The sequence below is a fragment of the Toxorhynchites rutilus genome, chromosome 3, assembly GCF_029784135.1.
Source record: "Toxorhynchites rutilus septentrionalis strain SRP chromosome 3, ASM2978413v1, whole genome shotgun sequence".
In the NCBI taxonomy this organism is placed as follows: domain Eukaryota; kingdom Metazoa; phylum Arthropoda; class Insecta; order Diptera; family Culicidae; genus Toxorhynchites; species Toxorhynchites rutilus.
Window position 1 is genome coordinate 59,051,329 of NC_073746.1, and position 22,900 is coordinate 59,074,228.

The 22,900-nt window shown below is 38.9% G+C and overlaps 1 protein-coding gene across 1 annotated transcript in view; it reads right to left on the reverse strand.

Annotated features, from left to right (window-relative positions):
- Positions 1-12,314: 12,314 nt before the first annotated feature.
- The window catches only part of LOC129779602 (T-box protein H15-like), a 110,288-nt gene continuing 99,702 nt past the window's right edge, over positions 12,315-22,900 (reverse strand). The window contains exons 5-6 of the mRNA XM_055787169.1: positions 13,554-13,798; positions 12,315-13,034 (exon numbers count right to left, since the gene is read on the reverse strand). Of these exons, the coding sequence (XP_055643144.1) occupies positions 12,530-13,034; positions 13,554-13,798 (750 nt within the window). The 3' untranslated portion in view covers positions 12,315-12,529. The remainder of the gene's footprint in view (positions 13,035-13,553; positions 13,799-22,900) is intronic.

Here is a 22,900-nt window from a genome sequence, read left to right on the forward strand (position 1 = left end):
TTTATAACGCTGTGAATAAATTTTACAGTCTGTAATTCGCGCAGTCCAATAAGAGGCAGTATACTATGAGAATCGTCAGAGTATAAGTCCGAAGTAGGATGAAGAATTGGTAGTCTGTATATGATTTTCAAACATCTATTCTGCAACACTTGTAATTTTTTTAGTTTTGTTTTACATGCATGCCCCCATACTATTATTCCATATTGCAATAGTGAGTGTATACATGCAAAGTAGAAATTGATTAACGCTTTCTTGGCCACAAAGTGGGATACTCTCTTTAATAAACCACAGAGTGAAGAAATTTTTCTCTCCAAAGAATTTACTTGTTGTGTCCATGATAAGGTCGTGTCTAGCTGAATTCCAAGATATTTGAAGTGGTTAATCTTGTCAATTGAAATATCCCCGACCTTTGGGTCGGGACAAACGATGATTTTTTTCCTAGGTGAGTGGAAGAACATATATTTTGTTTTTGACAGATTAAGTGACAAAAGATTGTCTTGAAAATAAGTAAGAAGAACATTTAGATCATTTTCAATATTTGAGACGACGGTTTTTGATTCAGAACAAGGATAAAATAATGCAGTGTCGTCAGCAAATAGTCTAGCTGTTCCTATCAACGGAAGGTTACCTATATCATTAACGTACATAAGAAACAGCAGAGGCCCGATATTACTACCCTGGGGTACTCCTATATTGATTGGACGCAGGATACTTCTGGCATTATTCAATGCAACATATTGGTGTCTATCGGTGAGATAATTTTGCACGAGGTCGTTGGCTATTCCTCGAATACCATAGATATTCATTTTTTTTAGTAATACATTATGATCGATTGTATCGAAGGCCTTTTTTAGGTCAAGAAATAGTGCTCCAACTACCTTTTTGTGATCGATTCCATCTATCAGCTCATCCACAAGCTCAGTGACGGCAGTTACAGTGCTGCTGCCACGCCGAAATCCGTACTGGAGCTGGTAGAAGACGTTATTTTTATTCAAAAAATCAAGAAATCTGACAATAATGAGCTTTTCAAATATTTTATTAAACACTGATAGGGTTGGTATCGGTCGATAGTTGCTAGGATTCGTACAATCGCCAGATTTAAAAATTGGCACAACTCTAGCAATTTTTAGACAGTTTGGATATCTTCCTGTAGACAGCAATATGTTGAACAATTCTGAGCAAATTCTAGAAAAGGCAACTGCGTTCGTTTTTATTACATTCACTGGGATATTATCAGATCCGCAACCTTTTTTGCTGTTCAGATCTTGTATGATCGTTAGCACCTCAGCTGGATTTGACGGATATAAAAAAATTGAGTTTGGGACATAACGAGTGTACATCGATGGATTACCATTATTACGCTTAGGAATTTCACGAGATAGTTGAGTTCCAATGCTTGAAAAATATTCGTTGAAAACTTCACACACTTCTTCGTCCTTTGTATACTCAATACCATCATTAATAAGATTAATTTGTGTTCTTTCCTTGGAGCGTCCAAAAATGGAATTAATTGTTTTCCACATTCTTGAATTAATCGTATTGTTCAATAATTGTTGGAAAAATGCTCTTTTACTGTGCCTTTTCTCTACTTGAACTTTTTTTGAAATATGGTTGAGCATTTCTTGTAGGTACGTATCATTAGGACGGCTTTTAACCTTTTTCAAGTATTTGTCTTTAATTTTCAACAATTTCCAAAGATCATATGACATCCAGGGACAAGCGTTTCCTTTGGTGTTGACCTCAACAGAGATGGTTTTGGAGCATTGGTTTAACAACGCATTGTACGTCGACGAGATATTTGTTAAGCACAATTCAACGCTTTGCCCACAACTCACTGAATCCAAGAAATTAGAGAAGAGCGTGTTTAATCTGTTGTGGTCTACAATGGTCTTTTTCAGTTTTGTTTTGACTTTGCAACCGTTTAGTCTTAACGAAGATACAATCAATGAGTGATCACTGAGACAAGAGAAAACAGTATCATTCCGAATGTTTGGCGCGTCCATGATTCTGCATATAACATGGTCCAATATATTGTTACTCGCATTGCGCGTAGTAAACGTGTTGCCACATATAAAACCTAGCGACTGTAAGAGATTGCTATAACGAACTACAATATTATTACCAGACAAATTTACAGGAACATTCACGTCACCTACAATGAAGTATGGTCTTGATTTAGAACGATTCAATTTATTTTCCAGGAAGTCACAAAATCTGTTGAAGTCAAAAGAGGGGGGACGATAAACACCTAAAACATCGAAAAACTGATTATTGATTGATAGCTCAATGTGAATGAAATGAAATCCATCTAGATTTTGATTGTCAATGATTTTATGTCGAATTGAATTTTTAACGAATACAGCTAAACCACCAGCAGATACCTCACGACACGAGATAATCGATTTGTACCCATTTATATTATAAATTGAGCACATTTCAGCTTTAAGCCATGTCTCGCCAATCACTATGACATCTATGGACACGTCACACTGATTAATGAATAAAATTATTTGGTCGAATTTTTCTAAGTCATTTATTCCACGAACATTCCATTGAAGAATTCTCAAAAAGTTACCGTTAATATTTCTCAAGCTAATGTCCAGATCATTCACGTCGTCATGGGAAAAGTTATTTGTATTTGTATGAGTCATAGATTAAAAGACAAACACAAATTGAATAAAAAAAACGAGGAAAACAGGCAAGAAGAAATTACACAGCATTGTTGTGTCTTTTCCTCTTGGGCGAGGGAGTCTTAGTCATGTTCAAGTATCGGGTCATTAGTTTACTGAGATCTTCTCTGTTTTTTATAACGTCAGGTCTATCACCATCTCTTTTCTTTACTAGAATTGTTCCGAATATGCCAGGCCAGACATATTTAATGTTCAATACTTCCTGCGATTCACGAAGTTCGCGAAGTAGTTCAAAAGAAAGCGGAGACAATTCATCACGAATGGAAACAGAAGTTGTTTATTGCCCCCTAGAACCTCCAGATGCCAAATTTGGTTCCGTTTGCTTAATTAGTTCTTGAATTATGCAGAAATGTTTGCTTCATTTGTATGGCAGTCCCCCACCTACCCTCAGAGAGAGGGGAGGATTGTCTATTCACCATAGAAACGTTTCGTGTCCCCTAAAACCTTCGCATGCCAAATTTGGCTCCATTTACTCGATTAGTTTTCGTGTTATATAAAAATTTGTCTTTCATTTGTATGGCAGTTCCCTCGTAGAGAGGAGGGTGGAGTGTCTGACCACCGTAAAAACATTTATTGCACTCTAATACCTCCACATTCCAAATTTGGTTTCATTTTCTTGATTAATTCTCAAGTTATGCAGAAATTTGTGTTTCATTTGTATGGCAGCCCCCCTTAGAGAGGGGGTGGAGAGTCTAACCACCATAGAAACATTTATTGCACCCTAAAACCTCCATATGCCTAATTTGGTTTCATTTGCTTGATTAATTCTCAAGTAATGTAGAAATTTGTCTTTCATTTGTATGGCGGCCCCCCCTTAGAAAGGGGGGAGGGGTCTCAAACTACCACGAAAACCTTCCCCGGCCCCAAAAACCCCTACATACCAATTTTCATGTCGATCGGTTCAGTAGTTTTCGAGTCCATAAGAATCAGACTGACAGACAGAAATCCATTTTTATATATATATATAGACATGGTTTCGGGAACAGAGGCACTATATTTTTTATATACTTTTTTTCTAAAGCTGATCTTTTTACATAAAATGTTCAAAAATCATAAAGGTGTATTTTTCATTTTAGAGTTTTCAAGCTCGCTCATTGGCATCAATTTGATAACCGTTTATTTGAATCAGTCCAGTAGTTTTTTTTGAAAAAAGTCATTTTTGGAAAAAGGGTAAAAAGTTGATTTTTCGAACCACCCTAAAATAGAAATGGGCAACCTAATGAACGAATTTAAAAAAATGCAGGACTAATATTTTGCGACATGGAACAAAACTACACCTTTTTACGAAAATCTGAGAACCACTATATCGGTTTCGCATGGAATGGATGCATATATACACGAGGATCTGTTAGTATTCCGCTAGAAATGAATAGTTCGTTCACCATTCGTGTCACATTATATAAAATAATTTCCGAATGTTTTACGAAAATCAAACCCCACGCTGAAGAATTTTGCTGTGAACGTAACTGATTAAGGTCTCTCTACAAAATTGGTGAATTGGTCCTTATCAAACCGGACAACGTACCACCAATTCAATGGCCACTGGCACGTATCACACAAATGCTTCCCAGAAAAGATGGTCATATTCGTGTAGTAATCGTGCGAAAAATCTTCAAAATCGCTATGATACGAGGTCTCATAAAAAGGTATCGCAAATTTTGAATTTCCGCGGGTTACATATATTCGATTTTCTATTTTTTGTGGCGTGTTGGTATTTATTTCTCTCACTTATTTCGACAAATTGAATGTTCAGTGACTTCTCCATATCTACCATGGTCCGTTAAGTTGATCCTCAGCAAAACAAGCATATCGATTGGCTCGTTAAATTGAACGTGAACAACGGGAGTTCTAGTTAGAATGAATGAATGAATAGCACTAATCCTTTGGCATCCCTAGGTAATTTGTTTACAATATAATAATATACTTCAAAAGATCTTCATTTTCCATTGTAGCGGAATATCGATCGTTCGATCGAACTAAAACCGAAGGAGTGAAAAATCGCATTACGGATTTGTAAACATGAATTTCTCACGCTAATATCATGCCTCTGGTTGGTCGGAGCAGCCTCAAAATGCAGATAGTAGATAATATCTGGCCGTTTTTTCTTTTGCCCCAACACCACGTTTGAGAAAGGTGGTGATGGTCACCACCTTCGTATCATTCCTCTCATATTACGGCTAATAAATGTGAGAACACAAACCCATAACGTGAGCAGAGAAAGTGTTTTTGTCGATGAAATCCTTTCAACTCTCGATATTATACGTTTTTTTTTTTTTTGAAGAGTCATCGTTTGAACAAGCAATTAGCCACTAAAGACGAACCCATCCATGTTGGGATCAAAGCGCGGCCAGCAGCTCTTAGGATTAGTGCCAAGCACTCGTCAATCGGTGTGCGATGGAGGTTTCGGAGCATTGAGTAGCTCAAATAGGAATCGGCTACGATTCCTGTTTACGCTCGCCTACGAACCGGTCTAGTTTTGGAAATTTGACGCTTTGTTGTGGCGATCGAACTTTTTTTGGCTGTTGCTGATCGTGATGGTATCTGTTCGACCGGGATGATTATGAATGAATTTAATTGCGGGGTTCATCATTTAATTTGTACCTTCGGATGCCGTTAGCGCTAATCAATGGGAGGAAACCGTTTAAAGGCGCTTTTAGTCATCTGAACGGAGTAGCATTGTTTCGGAAGACCCCACAGAGGCGATCGCTGAGAATCCGTGAAAACCTAATTTCTCATACTAATTGTTTTCCGAACGTAACACATTTCGGTCCCAAATAACCCCCGGAAACCCAGAAACGCTTCGAACGCTTGACAAATTTACCAAACAATTTCAATAACGAGTTTCTCGTTTGCTTTAATTTTCCACACGTCATTACTTCTCGTTAGCTAATGGACGTTTCGAAAGCGCCCTTTCACTGTGTTCACCAGCAGCCAGCAAAAATCCCTTTCCAAATTTTCCGGCCCGTATAAATTTGGTCACAGTTTGCGCAGTATGAACTCATTCGTCTCGTTCAGCTCCTACTACATTACACTGTTTATGGCAAGGGGGCGCGGTCGGCGATTGGAACTCCGCGTCCCGCTAAGTATGTCACTCAGATTTTCGACTCGTCATAAAGCTGCACAAGTACCGCTTTAAAAACCATGAAATGAACTCCTCCGTGGATTGCCCGGGACTCTCCGGCAGCTTGTGTCCTTTGGTGGCGGGTGTGCGCTGCGCTGTTGTCCCAGAGGCAAATCTTTCACACCCGTCAATCGGGTGGCCCACCACACAATGGTCCGATTTGTGTGGTCTTGTGGTGAGCGGCCGGATCGAAGTGTTCTGTCAAAAATATGTATGTGTATCCCGCAGTGCTTGGATCTGGATTTGTCGTCGAAAAAGCGAACAAATGGGGTCATGTCACGTTTCGTCAACTGACAACTTGTGGGCCTGTTTCAAAATTTGGCCATATAAATCCTAACCATCGGTTTAACTATCGAACTTGGAATAAATGTTTTATAACACTTGTGCAGAACCTTTTTTATGTAACAAACTCAACTTCCACCGGTTGTTTGCCAGGAGCCGAATTTAGACATGCATAATTATTTTCTGGTGTGAGTTATTTTATATTCTTATTTTTTCAACCAATCCACATCTGGCCTGTAACAACGCGAGATGAAGTGAGAAGTTGGGTACGAATCAATGCCTAAATACGTCGGCAATCGTTGCGTTTGAAAAGCGTGAATAATTGAGTGAATGGGATTTTGTAGACGTTTACTGGTGGCAACTTGAGGCTGCTCATTTTCAAATCTGGATTTAACGTTACGGTACCTTTTGTTTCAGCCAGCTGTCAGAAGAAGCAAATTGTGTTATTTTGATTCCATTTCTTATTTTTCAAATCCCAAGGACACTGCCCCGTTAAAAATGTTTGCAAATGATATACTGATCTTTGATATAAGAATGATAATTCGTCATGGAGAATCAACATGGACTAAAAAATGATTTCAATTAAAGATACATCACACCACCCCCACGCTTGCATCAAAAGTAGTCAATCCTGGGATCAAGATTCCTACTTGAGCCACCAATTCGCCACACCTGTCATTCGCGCTTCATTAAAACCCGTATCGTTGGAAGTGATTGCAGCGGTACGATACGAAAGTGCATGGTCCAGCTGTAGCAGCTGGAAGTGTGGTCTGATAATCCCTTTCCGACCACAAGTTAAGTGCACCGCGATTGGCAGACACACACACACTCACTGGGCACAAAGGAGCGACGACTTGAAAGTAGTAATTGAAAGTCCTTCTCTGTGCCACTGGAATCGAAAATAAGCCGCGGGACGGCCGAGCGCGCGCCTCTCCAGGTGGGAGGTGGGTCTGAGCGCACTAACGCGAAAAGTTGGCGATTATGTCAAAACAGATACTTTACGCCTTTTCAATTTTTGATGTGCATTTTGTTCTTGTATGCAGATAGGGGTAGTGGGGGCAAATTGGTCATGGGGGGCAAAGTGGTCACCTGCTTGTTTGGTAGTATAACTATTGACTATAGATGCCGTATCGATAGTAACCTTATGTTTGAAGAATTTAATGACTTTTGAGTCACCCTGTACTTCAGCAGAGCTCTCGCATGTCAAAATACAAATAAATAACAGAAATTACTCTCTCGATAGCCATTCGGCCGTAGTTCTGTGCGCATGGTATCTAAGGAATTTCTCATGAAATTTAGTTTATTCAATCTCATATGTTGGACAAATCATTAGTTTGGACGACTGTTCACATATTCTAGAAGAGGTGAATAGATATTTTGTTTAATCTCAGCGATTAATTCGCATAGAAATTACTTTGATATTGGGGTGCAAAGTGGTCATAGGTGAATAACGACTTACAATGTTCTGTTTACTAAAGCTGATATACCGCATCACATTCTGCTTTTGAAGAGGATCCTTTTATGGCTTTGACCCTGGATAAATGTACCACTACGACAAAACCAAACCTTATTATGCGAAACGTTATGTGTTTCTTACTACGTTGTTGTATGCATGAGAAAATCTAAATTGAGACTCTAGGTGAAAAGGCCAAGCTTATTTCATGCATGTACCTGCTATATCACATATGATTTGAACAAATTTGGACGAAAAAAACGCATAAATCTATGCCATTTAGCTTGATATGTGCGAGTGACCACTTTGCCCCCACTAGACCTCCAAGCAAAAAAAATAAGTTCGATTTTCCACCTTTTTTTCTAACGATGAAAATTGTAAAAGCCGTTTGATATCTGGAACAACAATGAGTTGAACTATAATATTCTTCGAGAAACTGGAATTGAAGAGGTATGTGGACGCTGGAAATAGGCTCATTCCTTAGGGTGACCACTATGCCCCCACTTCCCCTACATGGTTTTGGAACTTGAACGAGCCTTCTAAGGGACATTGATGGACCGTGATGCGCCCAAACATCCAGGTGAATACTTTTGGACAGTGAACTTAACGAATAATTTGTTATATGGTGTTGTTGAATATATCTATAATAACGGATGGCAACTAAATTTTTGTTTTGGTTTTTGAGTCCCTTAGGCTTAGCAACAAACGAGCTCAGAGAAGTGTCTATGAGCTCTTTCTCTCTCTCTCTCTCTCTCTCTCTCTCTCTCTCTCTCTCTCTCTCTCTCTCTCTCTCTCTTTCTCTCTCTCTCTCTCTCTCTCTCTCTCTCTTTCTCTCTCTCTCTCTTTCTCTCTCTCTCTCTCTCTCTCTCTCTCTTTCTCTCTCTCTCTCCTATTTCTGCTAGTGTTTTTTTGTTTTGTTTTGTTTATGCTTGGGCAAATTGGTCATGGGGGGCTCTCTCTCTCTCCTATTTCTGCTGGTGTTTTTTGTTCTGTTTATGCTTGCTCTGTTTTCGTGTCTTCTACAACAAGGGTTCCGATGCATAGCTTGAAATACCTGAGTGTAATTTTAAATTCAACCTTATCTTAGAGCTCCCATGTAAATTCGGTCAAGAAAAACTAGTTTCCTCCGTGAAATCTTGAAGAGAGTATCACCTTTCCTGCCTCTTAAAGCTCCAATCTATTTCTATTTTGCATGCATCCATTCTGAACTCCGGTACGGGCTACTGATTTGGGGCTATGCATGCAAAACAAGACTTAAAAAATACAGACAATTCAGAACAGGTGTCTCAAAATAGTTTATAAGCTACCGAGTCTGTACTAAACTCTAGACCTGTACTGCCCATGTTTCCATAGGAGACGTAAGCGACAAAATAAACATCGACTTTTTTGCCGTTTTGCATTATACGCAATGTAATACGTTTGCTCGACATGCAAAAAAATATTTTTGTTCGAAAACATTTGAGCGATTTTGAAAAAATGTTTCCGAAAAATCACTGTCCGCATAACAGACGTAGTTCTATGCAGCTTTCACACATCGTTCGAAAATCAACAATCATAAGTGTTATGTGCTATAAGCTAAATCTACATTTGAATCACATTCTTCGTAGAGTTCAAACATGCCTCACGATGGTGTCTTACTGCTTAGTGTTTCCTAATAGATGAATATAAAAAAAAACATTGAAACACTACTCACATAATTAATATTTTCTGCACACTGCACTGCAATGAACAAAGAGAAGCAATTGTGTTTTTTAATGTTATAACAACCTACATTCCTACATTTGAATCTTCAAGTAGGTAATGAAACAATCAGATCAGTAGTAAAATTGAAATAATATTGGTTCTTAGCATTATAACTCCTCGGATTCGATACCGAATTATTCCATATACTCAGCATTTACTCATACCGTTGGTGTAAGTCACTCCACCATCTTTATGCGATTGACCGTGATATTCATCACGGTCAATCGCATAAAGTAAATCATGTTGCTAAAATTACCAACATTGCAGATTGCCTTTACAAATTCAATTAATTGAAAAAACACAAACCTGCTGTTCATATCATATCCCAGAGTATACAGAAAAAAAAGTACTCTCATAGACACAAGATTTGTTGAGCATCTTTTCCAGACATTTCACTAAATTTTTTCCAAACCTTTTCGTTTTAATCCGATAACAACTGAAACTACCGACGGAGACGTTTTGACTAAAACTTTAAATTCCGAAAGTAAATTGAAATAAAACACACTTAGAATTCGAATTTCGATTAAACTTTTATTTCAGATTAAAGTTTGGTTTATGCCATTATGTGTGAAATACAACATCATTCAAATGTCCACCTAGGGCTTCCTCGCACGCCTTGATCCGGAACAGGTAATTTTCGATGACTTTCCGGCACATATGGGGCGGTATCTCGGTCATAACTTCACGAATGTTGTCTTTCAAATGTTCAAGAGTTTGCGGAGAGTTGGCATAGACACGGTCTTTCGCTTAACCCCACAAAAAAAAGTCTAGCGGGTTCAAATCGCATGATCTGGACGGCCAATTGGTATCACCAAAACGCGAAATTATGCGTCCCTCAAATTTCGTTCGCAATATGGCCATGTTCGGTCGTGTTGTGTGGCACGTGGCGCTGTCCTGCTGAAACCACATGTCATCCGTATCCATATCTTCAATTTGTGGCAAAAAAAAATCGGTTAACATGCGGCCATAGCGCTCACCATTCACAGTTACCGTCTCGCCGTCCTCATTTTCAAAGAAATACGGCTCGATGACTCCACCAGACCATAATGCGCACCAAACAGTGACTTTTGGCGGATGCAATGGCCTCTCAACAATCACGTGTGGATTTTCTGAGCCCCATATATGGAAATTTTGGGTGTTCACATAGCCACCGAGCTCGAAATGTGCCTCATCGCTGAAGAAAATTTGATGCGAAAATTCAGCATTTTGCTGCTGTTGTTCGTTTACCCAATCGACGTATGCCCGACGCATTCCATGGTCACCACGCTCTAATTTTTGTACCAGTTGGACTTTATATGGATGTAGGTGCAAGTCCAAATGCAAAATTCGCCACAATGATGTGTTTGACAAGCCCAATTGCTGAGCACGCCGTGGAATCGAAACATTCGGGTCATCCTCCACACTGGCAGCAACAGCAGCAATATTTTCGGCCGAACGCACATTACGACGATGCACAGGTTTCACAATATCCGCTACGGATCCAGTTTGTTCGAATTTACGCACTACATTAGCGATTGTGTGCTCTGTAGGCCGTCAATGACGACAAAAATCCGTCCGTAATGCTCGAAAAACATTTGCCGATTTTTCATCATTTTTATAGTATAATTTAACAAAATTAACACGTTGTGCGATGCTAAAACGATCCATATTGTAAAATGGCAGACATTCAACTAACGATATGACGCTTTGGTTGACAGATATGTCAATCGGTTGTCAGCGCAGGGCTGTATACTTTCGGAAGCCCGAAATGGAAAAGCCTGTATTTCCCTAAGAATGCAAAAACTATCTCGGTTTAAGGGGGTATTCTAGTGTAGATATGACATCGGATATTTTTTCAAACTCCGTAAAAAAACAAAGAATATTTTTACCATCCATTATATCATTATATCTTTTAACAATAAAACAAAAATTGAACGGTGAAAAAATATTCATAATGAGAATAGTTAAGAGCTGATGAAGTGAGGGGAATAAAATAAAAGTTGTGTCATGACGTACACTATTACAACCTTCTGGTTATCAGAAACAAAAATTGTGCAGATTCTGAATCAGTAAAGATGCCGCTATCGCATAAACCTCGGACAAGTCACAAACAGCTTTTTTGGCAAAATGCGGGTTAAAACGTTTTTTCTTAAGTTTCTCGATTTTTTAAAAATAGTGAAATTTAAAAAGTATTATTTTTTTAGAGGTTCATGCGATAGAGAGATGCCTGCAGAATGTATCCATATAAATTTTACATGGATCAGTTCAGTGGAACTCATATCGTCTCATATCGTGTACGCCAGTTTGAAAAAAACTAGTTTCGAGAAAAACGCGTTTGAAGTTCATTGTTATGGCCGTACCAGGTTAGATACCGCATCACTAAAATGGCTCTAACTCGATAAATAATAGGATTTTCGATTATCCCTTCATAGAGTATATTCTTGGTGCACCCGTGGTCGAGTGGTTAGCGTCTCACATTATCATGCCGGATGTTCGGGTTCGATTTCCGCTCTGGTCGGGGGATTTTTTCGTCAAAGAAATTTCCTTCGACTTGCACTATGGTCACGCGTATTCCAGAGCTTGCCCCTCGGAATACATTCAAGGCGTGTTATTTGGCCTTAGAAATCTCAATTAAGTATTAATAAATGACGCTTGTTAATGCATACGTTGAGACGGCAAAAGTTCCACAGGGAACATTAACGTCATTCAAGAAGAAGAAGGATACATTCTTGAAAGCATAAACTTCAGACATATGCAGGAAAATTTTTTTGTTTCTTTTTAAATTTCTGAACAAGAATATTCATTGGAATTCAATTGTGATTTCTATGAAAAGGTTATATAAGCACAAGGATAGCACCAATGGGTTTAGTAAGAGTATGATGTTCACGGTTTCAGAACAGCTGTTATACTTACCAATTGTCCGTTAAGCAGAAATAATGAGATTTTGAACAAAGTGGGATTTCTTTTTGTTGGTTTCCCAATTTCGAAAAGAAAAAAAAACAACGTGATTCGAATTTACAATCGTGTGGCAGTACTTAGCGCCCCAATGATATTCCGAAATATTCCGATATATTTACATTATTTGTCTATTTGGATACATACGTGTAGAAACCGATTAACAACCACTGAACCATACTGAAGCTTGAATGACTCAACGAAATAACCTAGATTAATAAATAACAGCGAGTTGTGAAACTATTTACAGATGAGATGTCTTGGATGCAAATTTTGATTCTGATACCCCAACCGGTTACGTTCGGCTTAGTTGGAAGGACTCCTCGGCGACAGCGACGGCTGCGTCTGATGCTGCGATGGTCCCACATACTGCGGTGGAAGCTGGTAAGGACTGTAGCGAGTGAAATGCTTCGGCCGCATCTCCGATGGCGAGGGCGATCCGGAACTCGATGGGGTCGACACCGGGGGAGGCGGTGGAGTCGAGGCAGATGATACCGCGGCGGCAGCAGCAGCGGCAGCCGCGTTCTGCAGAAATGCCGATGGAATCTGCTGTGGCCACTGGCTTTGCCAGAGACCTCCGAGATTCATGGCGGGATTCATTTGGGGAGGTCTCTGATAGATTTGGGACAGCAGCAGATCACCGTACGGTGATCGACCCCACATCTGCAGATTTTGACGGGCTTTTTCGAGGAAGGCTGCCTGCGCACCGTCCATGTCCTGTCCGCCGACGAATTGGGCGAATAAAGGATCCGGGAAAAGCCGCATCGGAGCCCGCATGTGCTGCTCGAACAGGAGAGCATCCATTGGATCTCTAGAAATGAGACGAGAGAAACGAACGATCGCTGATTAATTAGCATAATATACAATTTAATTAGTTCGATTTTCTCGTTTTATTTTGGAATTGCTTTTGAATCACGACCGGGTAATCCAGAAGAGAGAGGAAGGAAAAACACAATCAAAGAACAATTCGAATAAAACCTGTGAATTCCGGAATACCATTAATCACCGAATCAACACCCGATAATTAGAAGCCGGCGTTCGGAATGGTTGTGGATTCTGCTAGACGCCTTTCGGCATCTCGATCGATCCGAATTAACTCTTCGATGAAAGGCAGCGAAAGTGGGTTGGCACGATAGAGCGCGATAGAAGTTTACGGGGCCGAAACACACCATTATTGTCGGCGCTTTTGGCTTTGTTCTCCCGAACATCCGAGAAAACGCGTTATAAATTGCTAGTTTAACGTAATTAAGTTAACATCTCAACATATCATAAATCAAGCTCATCGGCGGGTGGAGCGGGGCGGCTTTTAAAGCGAAGTTGCAGCTCTTACCTATCAAAGTCCGATAAGCGGGACGAGTCCCGAAATCCTTTGGCAAACGGGTTGGAGTCGATCTTCAGCTTGGTGATGAGCTGATTCTGATAGGCAGTGACGGCCGTGAAGACGGTCTCCTTGTAGACGTACGTCTTGTGATCGACCTCGTGCAACTCCTTCGGAGTGGTGGGAATCTGCTGGCCCGGGGTGAGACGCACTAGGTGAATGCGCGGCTGGTACCGGTGCATCGAGTTGAGGACAATCTGGGAATGAAATGGAAAACAACGGTTCGATTAAAACTAAAATATTGTGTGTTTTTTTTAAATTTATGTCTCACAAATAAATTAAGCATAATAAGGGAAAATAGCATCCTAATAAAGATGTTCGCCCCGAATTTCCATAATTTTTCAATAACCATAACTTCATTCAATCAAAGGGCTATCAATCATGACCGGTCCCAGCGGGGAGGCAACTTGAGTCGAAAACTCATTTTCATCACTTTCTTTGTCGAACCCTTCGATCGAGTCCCAGAATCGACCGTTGGACCAATAATGTTCCACCGCTATGAAAATATTGCATGCGCTCGATTCAAACTTCCTGTCTCGTTGAGACCAATTGCCTCCGTCGGTCGCTCGTAACACTCAAGATTTACGATGACTTTCCATTCGACACTTGCCAACACTCGAGGTCCCCTCTCTGTCCCGCTCAGGTGGTCAAATATTTGCATACAAACGTAATCCTAATTTTATGTTTATTTCGCCAGTCTAACACATTCTCACCTTCGCTTTTTTCCCTCCCGCTTCCTGACCATCGCAAATTGCGAGACCTGTAATCCCAAAAGTGGGTGCGAAGAAGCAAATTTTATTGCGCCTCTTTACTCCCGCACAGGTCGCGGGAAAATACGCACATAAGGCATGTATTTGTATGCGCGTGTAGCCGTCTACCTTAATGTATATATTAATATTTATGTGGTGCTGGGGAATCGAAGCGGAAGGTGAGCAAAAAAAAGTACACGACACACAACACAATCCGATTGGGCTTCCATTAAAGGATTATGCACTGTGATTGTGGTGGATTTCTAAGTGCTAGTTTGGCACCTTCACACGCCGGTTAATCCGTTCGAAGGAAGGTGTTAACATATTTGTTTTGTGGTTTTGTCCTTCGGTGTCGAACGGGGAGATTTACTATTTTAGCTATTATTTTTAGGGGTTTCATCGCAAAAAATCTCTTCTATGGGGCGTTTCACCAATCAACACGAAACCATTTTAATTTCATATTTTGATTCAGCCAAAACTTTGCCAACTTGTTCGGTACTAAATTCGTTATTGCCCGAAAGAAAACTAAAATAAAGTGGGCCTATTTTGCGGATAAATTATTGAATGAAGATCAAACTTAGTTTGTAAACAACTTTTACATGATCTAGCAACATTTATTTTTTTAATTTGAAAGCAAATTGGCAACAATAACACGTGCCAAAGTCATTTATAATGGGTTTCTCAAAAAACTGCAGCACAATCCATACGTACTATAAATTATTAAAAAATAATTTATTAAGAAATACTATAACATTAAAATAATATGGTTATACATATCCTATGGTTACACTTCGGTGCCCATTCTATCAATTTCTTTTCGAAAATCTTATTTACTTTGAACGAGGAAAGACGAATTAAATGTATTAAACACATCATTTTGGTAGGCTGACCAAACGTTCCGTTTTGAACGGGACAGTACCTTTTTTTTTTGAGTATTTTTGATTGTCCCGTCTTTTTATAAATCTGTATCGTATTTCAAATATAGAGACAAATATATTACTATGTCATTATTTCCAATATTTTTCTTCAAATGAGCTTCTGATTGGAACTGGATTTAAAATTTGCTCAGTGTGTTCGCAGAAAAAGAGTTTGACTGCCCATCGTTTGTTCATGGAGAACAATTGATGATTTTTTGTGATTTCGATTCCTCTTACTTGGAATTTCCATCGTGAGGATTTTTGTTATTTTGATGGTTTAGTTTTCTATTTTCTTTTACAAGAAAAATATTTTGTTGTACTACGCAACTTATTTGAAATCCTGTGCCTCAAACTCTGGTTGCTTTTTAATGTCCTTCTAGTGACCGCTGCTACTGCTACCCGCTGCTGATGATGATACACTGGTGGAAATATATATAACGCCACAATCATTTTTGATGTAAGCTTTTGCATCAGTGTAACTGTCAATTATTATAGGTTTATTATTGTACACTGAGAGAAATAATTAGTAAATATAACGAATTTTTTGGTAAATACTACCAATCTATAGTCATTTTCGACCGTACTAATAAACACATATGTCAAGCAGAACCATGATTCGGAAGCCCAATATCGGCTACATTTTCTCGCCGAAAATGCACGTATCAGAATGATATCCTTATTATACCTCCGTATTGCCTTATGGGAACAATGAAAATGGTTAATACGCGCTTTTCTCACCAATTTTCAGATATGACAATATCCAAGCTTACTAATGTTATCGAGTAAAATATACTAATCTCTGGTAGGGATGCGGGTTTGTTGACAATATGTACAAAAAAATTGTACATTCTACTAATTTTGCATTACCAAATGTATTTAGTAGTTTTCGACCGAGGATTTTTCTAAGGGTACGCACACTAGTATACACAGCCAGATAATGGAAACCTTTTGAGCTTTAACTGTGTGTGTGAGCAAAGAGCAATTGTTTTGTGTATTTTGAGATGGAAATATTTATAACGCCACCATGTCGTTTACTTAGCTTAGCTCGTTTACTTACGCTTAACGTTAGTGTAATTCGAAAATAACTGGGAGTCAAGTCAAATAAAGGTTATTAGCAAATTGAAAAAAGCATAGGCACATTTTAAGTAATAAATTTTTCCAATTTTCAAGGACCATGCCGGAGGGAACGATTTTAACGGAGAAGGAGCATGGTAAAATCGATGTTTTGAAGGAGGAAGGATTTTCTCTCCGCTAGATTGCGCGTAGAATTGGGAGGAGCAGAGATGCCGTGCGAACTATATCCGGTTGGGTGCTCAGTACGCCACAAAGAAGCGTCCCGGACGACGTCCTCGCTTAACAGATAGGGACAAACGACATATCAAGCGCCTCGCTGTTGAGTCTAAACTTTCATCAGCAAAAATAAAAGCTGAAATGAATATTCCAGTAACCAGTCGTCGTATCCGTCAAGTTCTAAGCTCCGACGCGAACCTTTCGTACAGAAAATCCGTACCTGTACCGCGACTACTTCCTCGGAATAAGAAGGCACGACTGAATTTCGCCGAGAAATTACAATTCTTGGATGAATAGTGGTCTAGAGTGGGTTTCAGCGATGAGAAAAAGTTTAATTTGGACGGTCCTGACGGTTCTGCTGACTGTTGGCAAGATAAACGGTAGAAAAAACCAACAAGAGAATCTCGCAACTTCGGAGGAGGAACCGAAATGGTTTGAGCAGGCATCAGTGACGCTGGGAAAACTCCAATCTGCTTCATATCAAAACGAATGAATTCCGAGAAGTACTGCGAACTGCTGGAGGAGATTTTGATTCCTTTTATGGAAGACGTTATGGACGAAAATGCTATTTTTCAGCAAGATAACGCTTCAAGCCATGCAGCAAGTAACACCAAAAACTTTCTAACGGCCCATAACATTCCTGTTCTTGATTGGCCACCGTGTAGTCCGGACTTAAATCCCATTGAGAATGCTTGGGGAACTTTGTCAGCAAATGTATTTGCACAGGGCAAGAAATTTGAAACTGCTGGACAGCTGAAAAAAAACTATCATCAACGAGTGGGCTAAAATTACTCCGAACACGGTAAAATCCCTCATTCAGTCTATGCCAAGGAGGCTGCAAGAGGTTATTGTGAAGAAAGGCGAAGCAACACACTACTAATTACATTTGTTTCGATTTTAGACTGTAAATAAAGTGAATAAATACTTATTTTCAAAGTGGTGTTATATTTATTGCCACCTCAAAATAACGAAATAAACCAACACTTATGCATAGCCCTTTAATTCAATTGCTCAACCGGAACCAAATGATAGGTAATCGTTCTAAGATTCTACAAATACAATAACAAAATATCTTTGATCGAGAACTTTGCAAAAAAGCACTATAACAGGGATGGCGTTATATATATTTCTACTAGTGTATTCGTGATTATGGTTATGGGACGGTTGACTAAGCGTATGGACTATGCTTCGCGGCTAGAAATTGGTATGATGTTTTCGGAAGGCAACTGCAAAATTTATTCGAATCGACAGGCGTCAGAATAGCAAGGGGAGGGGCTTACGATTTAATGTTTCGCTTGTATTCAAATTATATTTCGCATCCATTATAAATAGAGTAATGGTAGCTCCTTTTTGGTTTGAGGGGCACAAATTCGCCTAATCAAAGCGTGGTACTTAGCGCGTTTGGACAATGCTGGACATTTTATAATTATTCAATTGTTTACCTCAAAACTATTATTCATTATTCATAATATTTCCTCATAATTGATGCAAATACCTTCGCGATCTATTAAGGAATGCTCGAGTTATAACCATTCGGAATCGTTCAATTTTTCTTTCATGTTCATTGTTTATATTTTCATATCATTTGATTTATTTATTTGTCGCCAATCTGTGCAGACCAATACATTCTTAATACTACCCCCATGAAGTCCTGTTATACGTAGTCCTACGTCAAAATATTATACTTTTTTTTTGGCTTACGTGTCCCGTTTTTATTCCTGAACTATTTGGTCAGCCTGCATTTTGGCAATGCAATATTTTTTAGTATATTACAGTATTTTTCACATAGGTCCTTTTGAAAAAGCAGTCTTGATTCAAGATGAAAATAACCGTTACTAATATAAATCGCCATATTGATCAAACAAGCCATGCTTGTAATATTTTGATATCACTGCTGTAAAGGTCATTTCTTGATATAAAATTGACAAACTACAAATTTATCAATATACATTTTAATTTGAAATATATCTCTAACACTAAATTATGAAAGACGTACATATTCATTAGTCCTATTCTTATTTACATTTTTCAATAATATTGAATATTTTTTGCATTTTTTCATTGCAGTTCGAGTAAAGTTTTGCTTTAATTATGCCCTCTGACAAAGGAATAAACAAGTGGAACTTTTGGGTTCCTTGAATAGTTTTTGCATTATTGTATTGCTCGGAGAGCTCCTACGCTTGCTTCCGTATTCATCAGTTGTGGCAAAATCGAAAAAAAAAAATTATTTTAACGTCATTTTTCCCAATAGAATAGCTTCACTTGACTTCTAGCTCTTGATTAGATGTTCCTGGTCTTTGGCTAAACTTGCTACACCCGAACTAGCGTTGGCAGAAAACATTCATCTTCGGCAGAAAAAAAATGCTATTTTCTTGTGCCGAAGGATGAATTGGAAAAATAATAGAAGCACCTTTTTAAGATATTTAAAAGTAGACTTTCTCTTTCTCTCAGACTGAACGTCAGCTTGCAATTGTATAAGAAATTTCCATCTAACGGTTGTAACCAGGGCCCGAAATCTCCGAAGGCGAAAATGAGGATCGACTAACTGACTCGACTATTGAATACCAATCTGCCTCTTCATCCAACTGACTTCAATCCACAATTCCATTTCACCCCCATACTAATTTTGTAGATGTATGTAGAGAGAGAGAGAGAGAGAGAGAGAGAGAGAGAGAGAGAGAGAGACGAATTCGTTCTGGGGGAAGTCACTTCAAAATGCAGTGAGGACAATTTCTGAGGTCAATTTCTGTTCAGTCGTTTTGACGGAGAAAATTGATTGATATAGTCAGTCGGTTAGTCAGCCGACTATCCTCAGTTGACTATGACTATGCCGCGCCGTGGTTGTAACCTACTATTCAAATTTTCAAATTTTATCTTTGATCTTTTTCAGAAAATCTGTATTGACATTTGTATTGAATTTGAATTGAGTTTATAAGTCCAATTTTAGCCATAATTTTAGCTTTATTCTGATTGTTTGTTATAACTATTATTGATTTGACAATGTCGATGGTATTCATGTAGCGCCAGCAAACATGTACAGTAATGTTTTTTACGTAGGATTACGCCTTTCGGGAACATATTGGGGGTACAAATTGGAAACGAAAAATGTCCAAATTCAATTTGACTACTCCATAACTATTTATAACACTGAAGAAAATAATATGTATATCATGTAACTAACTATCGAACAATCGGAAACCTCAACCCCTAACCAAACGGAAATGCGCAGCTCTGATTGGTCGAAATCGAAGATACAAGCTTCCTCTCATACTCACAATTATTGCTTAATCATTTACTGATGGATTTACAAGATTTTTGCGTCAATCGATTATATAATATACATAAGAATCTCAAGTAATGTAAATTACGCGCTCTGATTGGTCGATTTCCAAAAACAATCTTCGCTCTAACATCCAGTACATTTGCGCTCTGTAGAAATTAGAATATGGAAACTGTTACCAGGGTATGGTTTTTACATTGAGCAACATTATTTCTCTCATTATAAATAATAATGCAATAATTATAGCAAAAGTAAAAGTGGTGAAAAATTAATAGGTTATATAATAACGAAACAATTGTAAATCTGGATAACTATCAACGAATATGTCAATATTTACTTTTATATTTGATCTTTCGTTGTTCAATAGTTTGACGATTCATTGCGCATGTTGTTCTAAAAGTTATTCTTATGCAGTTCAGTAGCTGTTTCTACAGTTTTAATTTTAACGTAAAGGGTGTGTCAAATCAAATTGCATCACGGAAAAAACGCTGTAGAAATTCGCCCAGTAGACCGATCCTTTTGAAAATTTTATTTAAAGTTTTATTTAATTAAACAACTTTTGGCATTTTCTTTTTATTCATACTTCGAGCCCAAGCCCGTATGCTCGCACCTTCCTCTTTACCCCGACTATAAGGTTCTATACAACGTCTGGTTATAGTTTTTTTTTGAACAGAAATCCATTTTCTCTTGAAGTCCGCCTCCGATTTGACAACTTTTGGGTTCTTCCGGAGGGCCTGCTTCATAATCGCCCAATATTTCTCTATTGGGCGAAGCTACGGCGCGTTGGGCGGGTTCATTTCCTTTGGCACGAAGGTGTCCCCGTTGGCTTCGTACCACTCCAACACGTCCTTTGAATAGTGGCACGAAGCGAGATCCGGCCAGAAGATGGTCGGGCCCTCGTGCTGCTTCAATAGTGGTAGTAAGCGCTTCTGTAGGCACTCCTTAAGGTAAACCTGCCCGTTTACCGTGCCGGTCATCACGAAGGGGGCGCTCCGCTTTCCGCAAGAGCAGATCGCTTGCCACACCATGTACTTTTTGGCAAACTTGGATAGTTTCTGCTTGCGAATCTCCTCCGGAACGCTGAATTTGTCCTATGCGGAGAAGAACAACAGGCCCGACAGCTGACGAAAGTCCGCTTTGACGTAGGTTTCGTCGTCCATTACCAGGCAATGCGGCTTCGTCAGCATTTCGGTGTACAGCTCTGGGCTCGCGTCTTCCCCACCATGTTTTGCCTTTCGTCGCGGTTAGGAGCCTTCTGAACCTTGTATGTACGCAGGCCCTCCCGCTGCTTGGTCCGCTGGACGAATGAACTTGACAAATTCAGCTTATTGGCGACATCACGGACCGAACTTCTCGGATCACGTCTAAACTGCTTAACTACGCGCTTGTGATCTTTTTCACTGACGGAGCATCCATTTTTGCCGTTCTTCACCTTCCGGTCGATGGTTAGGTTCTCGAAGTATCGTTTTAGTACTCTGCTGACCGTGGATTGGACGATTCCCAGCATCTTACCGATGTCCCGATGTGACAACTCCGGATTCTCGAAATGAGTGCGCAGGATTAATTCACGACGCTCTTTAAAATCGAACTGATCGAATAAGAACCACCTTGTTACGGTCGAATTCAGAATTGTCTATGGTTTGAGCTTTAATATTTCCTGAATAGAGTTGAACTCATTTTTGTTCGCTTTGGGTTGTGCGGAAGATAACTATCCATCAAATATATTTTTCGAATCAGTGGTTTCGTATCTTTTTCAAACACTTCATTTTTTCGTAATGCACCAAACACATGAAACGATTTCAGGAGCATGATAGATTGGCAAGAAAAACTGTACTTGTCAATTGTGGTACTAACTCTATTATGTATGGTTCTACTTCTCGTACCTATAATTGACTTTATTATACATAACTAGCTGACCTGGCAAACGTTGTTTTGCCATAAAAATTATTTCTAGTGAATATGTTGGTTGTTAAATAAAACATAACTAATGTATTGTGTGTTTAAACGTTTTAACGATCTACATATACGTGAAACGTTCGTTACTCTTGTGTTTGACATACCGAGAAGTAGAGCGCCAAGTCGATGGCCACCGACACAAATTGAAAAAAAACCCCAAACCATTCTTTGTATTCCAGTGCCGATGTATTTCATTAACGAATTTGAAGTGAAAATAGGAATATATTTTTGTCGTAAAGTAGACAAATTAAATGAAGAATATCAATATAAATTTCGTTGTTGCAAATGTATTTGTCGCTCTTCATCGAACCACAGAACTCAACATTAATATGAGCATTGAATGTTTTGCTCAGCTGAGGCGAATATGGCACTGCCGAACGGTTTTCCATGTCAATGTTTGCGTTGTTAATTTTTATGAATGATTGACTGTCATAATCAGTTTTTAGTCGTTGATATATTGGACATCCACCTAGGGTTGCGGTCATGTCTATGGTGAATTCTTTGAGAAAATGCATTGAACACTTTCCATCTGCTATGCAAGGCTATAAAAGTTTTAGATTACCGCACGGTCATGAACCATGTATGTGGCAACAATATCGAACAATAAAAGCAATTTTAAGTTGTTGAAATTTGATTGAAAATTTTTATTCGATGTTGTTTTAATACTTAGTATACATAGTCCTGACCCTAACTTAACAATTGTCTATTGATCTCCCTGCATTTCAACCAAAATATCATTCAAAATATGAAATAATTATCAGAGACTATTCTTGTTCAAGATACCTCAAGTGAATGTATTATTCTGCTACACAGAACACACAAAAGAGCCATATTTCATTTATTTATTTTTTTGTTTTAGAAGCGTGTTTATTTCACTCGAAAATTCATAACAATTTACGCTTCACAGAAATGGAACACGAAGCTCAATGACTGGAATTTTTGAGGAAATTACACTAGTGATTTCCTCAGGGCGTATTTTGTCGATTATCCAAATTAAAAATATGTATATGAGGTAATCCTAATTTTTTGTAATTTTGCCATCCTGCCGAATACATTCAGCAAGGCGTGGAACCGAATACATGTAACGTTGTAATGAAGCTCATTCTA